Here is an 8,900-nt window from a genome sequence, read left to right as displayed (position 1 = left end):
ACAAAAGCTGGAACGCTCTAAAATGTAAAACTTCATATTTCCATATTTTATGGACAGTAGAACATACGTTTCAGCTGAGATCCCTGCATGTGTATTCTGTTCATCTGGATGTTGCATTTTCACTGAGTGACCACATCACTGCTTCAGCTGACTGCATGTCGCATGATGACTAAAACTAAACTAACAGTGGGTCAAGAGGTCTGTTTCATGGTCAGCAGTAGAGATGGCCCTGTCCCAACTTTGAGATGCATCGGTTAATATTTTATTAGCTTAGTTATCCAGCTTAGAGTTTAGATTAACCATTTAACCAAATTGATGATAGTAGCATTCATTGCATCGGTCCTATTAGCACTGCAGTCCTCAAGGAACAGTGCTGTTGATGTCGGATATCTTCTTTATCTGCAAGGCTTCATCTCAACTGATTCACGTCACTGAGCCAAAGTCTAATGAGTCTATATGTGGCTGCTTGAACTTGGTTACTTACAAAGGGTTTGTAAACATGCAGATCGAGCTACTACTGTGTTCAGTGATAAATCCGCTGTGCTAACATGCTTGTTTGTAAACAATATGCCAAGGAAACTCAAAGAACACTTTTTTTAAACGAATTAATATTTATTTTGTTTACAGTTTACAATGAAATCAGTCAGTTGCACTTGCTTATGTGTAGAAGTGAAGGAAGTGTGTTTTCCCCAAGCAGCCTGCCTTCACAGCTGCAGGCAGTGATACGAGTGAGGAAGGGCAGACGTGTCATCATGTGCAGAGGTGAGGGTGGGGTTTGGTGGGTGGGCAGCTTTTCACTTCCTTGGCCTTATGCCAGCGTGACAGTCGATGTCTCTGTGTCTCTTATGCGGGAGGTTATTTTGAAGGTCTCCCAGTTTTATTGGAGGAAGTGTTTGCCGGACCGCTGAAGCGTTCTCCCACCCCTCGGTTCCATTCTTCCTTTGTACCCAGCTCCTCTCCCTCAGCTCAAACGAGAATGGCTTAAAGGAGTCTCAGTGGGGACTTTCCCTTTTAGTTTAAAAAAGTAACACAAAACCCTCGTGGCTCGTAATGAAGCCTTTATCGTGTCCACCAGAGATAATGCTGTTTAAATAAATGATTACAATAGCAGTAGCAGTGGTAGCATGAAGGTGAGACTACAATGATCACATGCTTCCACTATGCTGTGCAGATGAGCTCATTTAGAACATCAGCAAAAACATGGCACCTCCATCCCCGGGATGAAACATCCTGCTGTTTCCTGCAACATCCAAGATGATCGTCCAAGACGTCTTATCCACAAAGCAGTTGGAAAACCTGACGAGGGGTGGGGGATGTTAATGTCCGTCTAAGAGATCAGCCCACTGTGGGTGGGGTGACCTGGAGTGGGCACTCCTCCCTTTTCCAGCTGAGGACCATGGCCTCAGATTCTGTTATGGAATTAAATACAGAAGGTGCCAATCCTCCAGCTGCAGGAACATGAAGTCCAACCCAAAACTGTTTTTGCTTGTTTAGCTTGTAGGAAACGTGGCATTGTCTGGGTCTCCAGGCTCTGAGTACATCACTACAGTTTAGCATCTGCACTAAAGTTTGTTGTTGGAACAGACAGGTTAGTTTTAAGGATGCAGAACAGTTAGTGTAATCTAAACAGGGGCCTCTGCAGCTGTCAGCCATAACGAAACGCACTGCTTTTAAAGCATCACATCAAAAACTGGTCAGATAATCACAATTTTATTAGTGTCACTGATGAGTTTATATTATTTTAAGGTGTAGTACAGAAGGGTGAAGCTGTCGGCCTGTACTAACAGCCAATAGGGGGCAATCAGTCTATTTTAGCTTCCTGTATGATGTCCTGTGACTGCTTTAACCAGGAAACAACATTTTACATGTTTTTAGGCAAAGACATCGACTTTGGGGGTAACGATGGTCACAGAATCGTGGAGTAAGTCTGCTTGAACCAAAGGCAGGGCTCTGTATGCGTCATTCACAGTAACTTAATACAAACAGTGAATAAAGATGAGATAAATCATTTAACCCACTTCAGGGAGCTGTGCAGCAGTTTTAACATGCTACCACTAGGTGGTGCTAGAAGCTGATATTTTGAACTAATGATCAGAGGCTGCTGTAAGATGCACACAGCAAACATTTTGGGCCTGACACCACAATTTGTGCAGTGTACACAGCTACTTCAGACGCACATACAAAAACCAGCTCATCCACACGTGGGCGATCTGTACATCATACAGAACATTTATGGTTCATTCAATCCTCAAAATACGAAATCATCCTCATCAGACTGTCACGTGTCCCTGTGGCCTCGTCTCACGCTGAGCTTTAACAGGTGAAACACATCCACACCTCAGAGTACCTGTTAACGGTTCCTCCTACGGGTTTTGGGTCGGTTGTACAACTCCACGTGTTAGTGGATCTTTGTGTACAAACATCCTGAACCAACTGAACCCATGATCTGTGTTTGGGCAGACGATCAGAAGCACAAGCTTAAGAAATGAAGTTTCAGTCAGTGGGCGGGACCTCCTGAGAGGCAGCTCTCCTGTATCAAAGATGAGTGCTCAGCACAGGCGAGCAGCCATTCATGCCCTGCTGTTTAAACAACATTAAACAGGTTTTAAAGCAGCCGACATGAGTTCAGCTGATATTTAAAGCTGGTAAAATGAGTTCACTTTGTAGAGCAGAGTAACAGGACCACAGTAAGATAAAAAACAATATCGATCATTTTGAGAATAAAGTCAAAAATCTATTTAGAGAAAAACGCTGAAATGTGGCGATTACAGTCGTTTTAAGTGCCACGGCTGCACTGTGAGCTGGTGAAATGCTTCAGGATCAGCTTTAGTTGCAATAACTAATCTGCACATTTCCACTTTATTCTCAGAAGGACCTTTATGTTAATGTGCTCCCTACACTCCTATGTAGGAAGGACACTTGCAGCAGTAGTTGTGTTAAAGGAGACGAGGCCAAAGATTTTTGTAAAGCTCCAGTGGATTCAAAGTTCAGAGTTTGCATAAAGGTGGCTTTAATAAAGACACACTTACAAATAAAGTTTTTTTAAAGCTTTAACTCCAGAACAAACTGGAGAAACTTCTCAACTTTTAGTTTTCAGACGACGGCGCTCTCAACTGATGTCACTTTGTATCCAGACCTCCAGCTGGATTCTTCTTCATATTTCACACGTCTTTGCAAACTGTGAGGTCGCACACAACAAAACAGAACAACAGAGATGCATGTGTGCGGACGCTGTTTGATCCCAGGGAAATGAATGAATCGGATATCTGATCGGAGACCGAAGCAGAGTAGTGTTACTGGTCAGACTTGTGCCTTATAGAGCTCTTCAACAAAGTCCTGTTTCACTTTTTTCCACCCAACACACACACACACAGCTGCAAATTAAATTTAATAAATAAGACGTACAAAGTTGTAAGGCAAAGTTGATCATGCATTTGTCACGATAAACAACAACATACATGGCAGCAGAATCACTCCCACCCACCAACCCTTCATATCAAGTTTTCAGATTGTTGCCTGCTGACATCCTGATCTCGTACATCTACCCCCGATTTCTGCAGCAGGGTGAACTCTTTGTTCAGGGGGGGTCGAAGCAGCAGGCTGGACCCACTGTGAGGTTTAGACACGCCAACTACAGCTGGAACTGATTCAGGACGAGTCAGAGGCTCGGATCCAGCACCCAACTGCTGCGTGCCTCAGGACGTCCCGAGATAGCTCTGCAGCTTCCTTACTGTACTTCTGTCCAAAGAGCAAAGGTCAAAGTCAAACGTAGTGTTTGTAATGTGGAAGTGTCCGGTCTCTTCAATCAGGTTTACAATCTGCAAGACAGAAAGTGAGAGTGGTGAGCACAGGCTGGGCCAAAGTAAACTATGAACTAATAGTTCTACATTACTACTTTATTATTTGTGTCTAAGATCTAATCATCTGCTGCAGGCACAGCACGCTCTCAGCTGGCCAATCAGAAAGAAGAGAGCTTCGACCTGAGCGAACGTGTTTCCCTAAACTGGTCGATTTAAACCGTGTGAATAAAATCTGAGATCTGAAAATCACTGAATTCAGTTTTTACATCTGACACGGATCCCAAACTTTGTAGAAGTGGGTTTGTGTCAGATGGACGTATTGGACACTGCTGACATCAGCTCACCTGTTGCAGTATGTGACCTTCTCTTAGTGTCATTAGTCTTTTATGCAGCTCCACCAGCTCATCCAGGTAAACCTGAAAAGCACACAGCAAAGACATAAAAACACTTTCCATATTTCAGAATATTTACTAGTCTACTCCACATTACACGCACTGTTTCTAAAAACCAAAGACACTCTTTCTCACCTTATCACACTCCATGCTTTTGTCTTGCTTGCTCTGCTTGGTGGGACTTTTTACTTCCACTATCTGACAGACAGAAGAGCAAAGAGTCGCCCAGGGTCACGCACACACCTGGATACTGTGGCTTTCAATGATGCTGATCTAAGACATAAGCCAGTATATTACTGATATGATTACCTGGTTATTAGTAGACTTTAATAAGGGCGGGGCCTCACTGCACGACAGCGGGGAATGGGAGGAGCTGTCACTTCTGCTGCCATCACTTAAACTAATCCTAAGTATGAAGTCACAAAGAATAAAGACATTAAAACTTGTCTCAGCTGTTAGCTAAAAACTGCTAACAATGAAAATCCCCCATGAGCAGCATCTGAGAGAGTGGAGACGAAGGACGGTCTTTAACATGAGGATGACTCTCGCAGAATCAGTGTCAGGGACGGGCCTGCTAGATCAGGGGTGTCCGACTCCAGGCCTCGAGGGCCGGTGTCCTGCAGGTTTTAGATCTCACCTTGGGTCAACACACCTGAATCACATGACTAGTTCATCACCAGGCCTCTGGAGAACTTCAGGACATCATGAGGAGGTAATTTATCCATTTGAATCAGCTGTGTTGGATCAAGGACACATCTAAAACCTGCAGGACACCAGCCCTCGAGGCCTGGAGTTCGACACCCCTGGGCTAGTTAGATAATGAGCGCATAGATGATAGAAAACCGGCCAACTGTTGGAGACGGAGATGATCTGGTTACATTTAAGTTATGCTTTTTGGCCAAGGTTGACGGCACGACCACCAACAGGATGGTGGAGAGAGATGGAAAGAGCTTACATGAAATGCTTGAAGTGTTAGTAAAAGGCACGTTGAAAGAACGTTAAGAAACTGTCCCAAGCAATTTTAACCAAGATTTAAATGGTGGCTCTTCATCATTTTACAGGTTTGTTGTTAAAGGCTGGCTCTACTGCACAAACATGTGAGATACAAAGTAGCCCACATAATAGCAATATCCTGGTTAAAAGGAATTCATTACCAATGTCTGCACACTTCTCTATGAAACCAAACTAGTGTGCGGTTCAGCGATTCAAAAAGCTGCCCTCGGGTTACTAACCTGTGCTGGTGGTGTGTGAGGTGTGCGTGGGCTGCTCGATCCGTGTCTGAATCCACGTCGTCGTCGTCTGAATCGTCATCGTCGTCGTCGTCCGAGTGCAGATCCTGCATCACTGACTGCAGCGGGCCGAGCACTGAGTGGAACAGTTCAATAAAGTCACAGTCACTGCAGTTTAAACCTCAGAAATACAAGCAGAAAGCAGCAGATTGTGACGTGTAAAGCTCAGCAAATGTGGACCGGTGTATCTGACTTTCAAAGGGAACATGCACACATCTACATGGCTGACTTACAGCTCTGGTTCTGGTTCCTCTCTGGTTTTCAATCGTTCTCATTGCTCAGGAAAACAACATGATTCTCTCATGTTCTTCAATCTCAAAATGATTTAGCAGCCTCTCTTACGACGTCTTCAACTTTCTGAACCAACTCAAAGTAAAAGTTTATAAACCAGGGCTGTGCCCGTTTGTCTACAGGCTCAAAGTGATACTTTAAGAAGATTTGTGGTAATAATGTTTCTGATAATTTACACAAAAAGAGATTTTCTGCAGCATTTCTAAGTTTGATTAAATGAAGGGCATTCAGTGATTGCTTCCAATGAGCTACTGTCACTGATGACACACAGTGCCGTTTGCAGCAGCATTAAAGTGGCACTGCAACACAGAATAAGTCAAATTTAGCACAGAAATGGGGTTAGTGTTAGTCGTAGTTTGGCCTGGAAACTTTTGTTAAACAGTAACTAAAGTAACTTAACCTGGTGACTCTTCAGGAACCTGCACAATGTTTTCACAATAAAACTGAAGACTCTTCTACCTGGGATGTTGGGTCATGAGTTGAGCTTTTTAACCTGCTGCTTTGGTCTTGCACCATGTACCGTATCAGTAACTTTCATCCACTGTTTGCTCTTCCTGTCACATGTGTGTCGCATATGTTGCAGAGCACTGTGATTGTTGGAGGTTCCTGAAGTTGCTGCACTGCAGACTGACACATGTGGCTCTCACTCCCAGACATGCCCAGGCTTGTCTCTTAATTGCATGCACTAGGGATCATAAACACCTGGTGTTGCTACAGCAACGATATCTCAGTATGACAGTTTTGTATCACGTAAGAATTTGTACCAGTATGATTGCAGACAATATGATATACACAGCTAGTTAATGCTTCCACTTTACAATAATAAAGCTTATGGTTCATATTAGAATATGTAGGAGGAATCACTCTCCTCAGCCTTCCCGGGAAAGTCTGTGCCAGCGGGCTGGAAATGAGAGTTCATCCACTGCAGGAGCAGGATGTAGAGTGGCTACATAAGATGCAGGTTCAGGCATACCAGGCAAATTCAAGGTCTGGCTATTCCAGCATGGTATAGTACCAAGACTCATTGGCAAGTCCTGCATGGGGCGTCAGGGACTCGGGTCCACCCACTTCCAACAATGGGCAATAGCTGAGCCCTGGCTGAGGAGAGGCATGGTCCGAGCTACTAGTAAGCTAACATAAACTAACCAACCCAGTGACATCACATGCTGATGTCGGTAAACGTGTTATATAAACTTAAACTTTAAGCACTTCTTAAATCCAGCTGCACAGACAGCGTTACCTTTGAGAGCAGGGCTCAATGGTGCCTTCATACATGTAGAGTTTCATGTCCACTTTAATGATAACAGCTAATTATCTCCATTTTAAGTTAACAAATCGTGAACATGTTAAATTCCCACCAAGCAGGTTAACGATTATGGTAACTGTGTAACACTTCAGTTTTCTTTACATTGGAGTTTTGCTGACCTCTTGGGAAATGCTGTGCATTGTTATGAATGTCAGCTACATGTGTCGTAGTGAGGAAAGAGGTTGTGTGTCTGCCTGTGTGCAGGGGTGCTGCGTGTCAGCTGGAGGCGGTGAAACAACACTGTTCAATATCGATCCTGCTGCTGAGGAGCGTTTAATCCAACAGGAAATGTTAGCTTTAATTAGTAACAGTGTAGCAACCTTATGACAACTATACCACAGTCTCTACAGGGCACACAATAAGTGTTAGGCTACCACTGTGTACTTGGTGTTACGCTTGCATGACAACAGACTGTTGGACGCATCATTTTGCTTTCTTTGCTTTCTACCAGTGAGTGTGATAAGTTTATGTCAGCTGGACCTAAAGTGATGTTAAAAACACTGTTTAAGCGTCACACTGCCAGACTGAATACTTCCACCTGTGTAACACAACAGACTCACTATAGTCTCGTCACATCCTGACATCACCCCTGTCCTCTGTGCATCGTGGAAAGTGACGATGGGAAAACATTCAGACACTTTGTGCTCACGTTAGTTTTCCTCTCCCAGATTCTCCCAACAAGCAGCTGAAGATCTATTAGGATAATTGTTGTTATCACAGATTTTTTATCTGATTACACCCCACCACCCATCCCCCTTTGTCCTGTGCTGTTGTTGATTTGTTGACACGTGCTACGGTGCTGCTGAGCACACGCATGTGTGCAAGGCGGCTGTTTGTTGGTTTGCTGAATGGCCCTGAACACATGTGCCTGTACAGTTTAAATCATTTGCTCAGGATTATGTTTAATTTCACGTGGCACTCATGATATAAATCTAATCACGAAAACACAAACAACTCAAAGCGGTGCAGTTTATTGGTTCCATCGCTTTGGCTGCACGAAGTGTCACGTATGATGTTAGTGTCACTAACAAACAGCACAAACTAAACTCTGTAACTTGTGTGCACGGTCCAAGTCGGTTACCTTGCCGTTTGTGGGGTGTGGGAGCAAAGCTTGAACTGGAGCTGGAACCCGCTGGACTGGGCTGCTCAGACTGGGAGGAAGAAGAGAAACAGGCAGCGATTAATGATAAAAATATGACTCAAACTGCTGTTTGACTGAATGTGGCGGTTCTGCAAACAAAGAAGCAAATGAATAGTCGAGCCCCGGCTTGGACAGTTTCGGTCGTTGTGTCCTTGGGCAAGACACTTCACCTACCGCCTACTGGTGGTGGTCAGAGGGCCCGGTGGCGCCAGTGTCCGGCACCATCGCCTCTGTCAGTGCGCCCCAGGGTGGCTGTGGCTACAATGTAGCTGCCATCACCAGTGTGTGAATGTGTGGATGACTGGATGTGTAAAGCGCTTTGGGGTCCTTAGGGACTAGTAAAGCTCTATATAAATACAGGCCATTTACCATTTACTGTTATTATTATGTATGTGCTGAAAGAAGACCAAACCCAGCAGGAATGGACCAACCTGGACTCACCAGTGTTCCCACTTTGAACATGTTCGGCTTTCAAACCATCTCCAAGGGACAGGAATTAAGAGTTACAGTGAGGGGGACTCTCTTTATTAAGAATATGTTTATTTATCAAAGTTTGTATTTGTTGAAAATAAATACAAACATAAAAAACAAACGAGGCTGCAGAGAGCACTGGATGTCTTTTTTAAACTAATGTCAGAACTATCTGTCCTGACATTAGTTTAAAAAGGAAAAGCTCCAACA

At 44.1% G+C, this 8,900-nt stretch overlaps 1 protein-coding gene across 4 annotated transcripts in view; it reads right to left on the bottom strand.

The window, feature by feature from the left end:
• Positions 1-2,986: 2,986 nt before the first annotated feature.
• The window catches only part of mllt3 (MLLT3 super elongation complex subunit), a 33,072-nt gene continuing 27,158 nt past the window's right edge, over positions 2,987-8,900 (bottom strand). For all 4 annotated transcript variants that reach the window (XM_087838990.1, XM_087838991.1, XM_087838989.1 and 1 more), the window contains 6 exons: positions 8,160-8,229; positions 5,425-5,557; positions 4,502-4,598; positions 4,328-4,390; positions 4,145-4,216; positions 2,987-3,818 (listed from right to left, as the gene is read on the bottom strand). In XM_087838990.1, the coding sequence (XP_087695116.1) occupies positions 3,696-3,818; positions 4,145-4,216; positions 4,328-4,390; positions 4,502-4,598; positions 5,425-5,557; positions 8,160-8,229 (558 nt within the window). In that variant the 3' untranslated portion in view covers positions 2,987-3,695. The remainder of the gene's footprint in view (positions 3,819-4,144; positions 4,217-4,327; positions 4,391-4,501; positions 4,599-5,424; positions 5,558-8,159; positions 8,230-8,900) is intronic.

The sequence above is a fragment of the Neolamprologus brichardi genome, chromosome 3, assembly GCF_056152115.1.
Source record: "Neolamprologus brichardi isolate AB-2024 chromosome 3, ASM5615211v1, whole genome shotgun sequence".
Lineage (NCBI taxonomy): Eukaryota > Metazoa > Chordata > Actinopteri > Cichliformes > Cichlidae > Neolamprologus > Neolamprologus brichardi.
The sequence above is the reverse complement of the archived record's forward strand: the minus strand, read 5'-3'. Positions and strand labels throughout refer to the sequence as shown.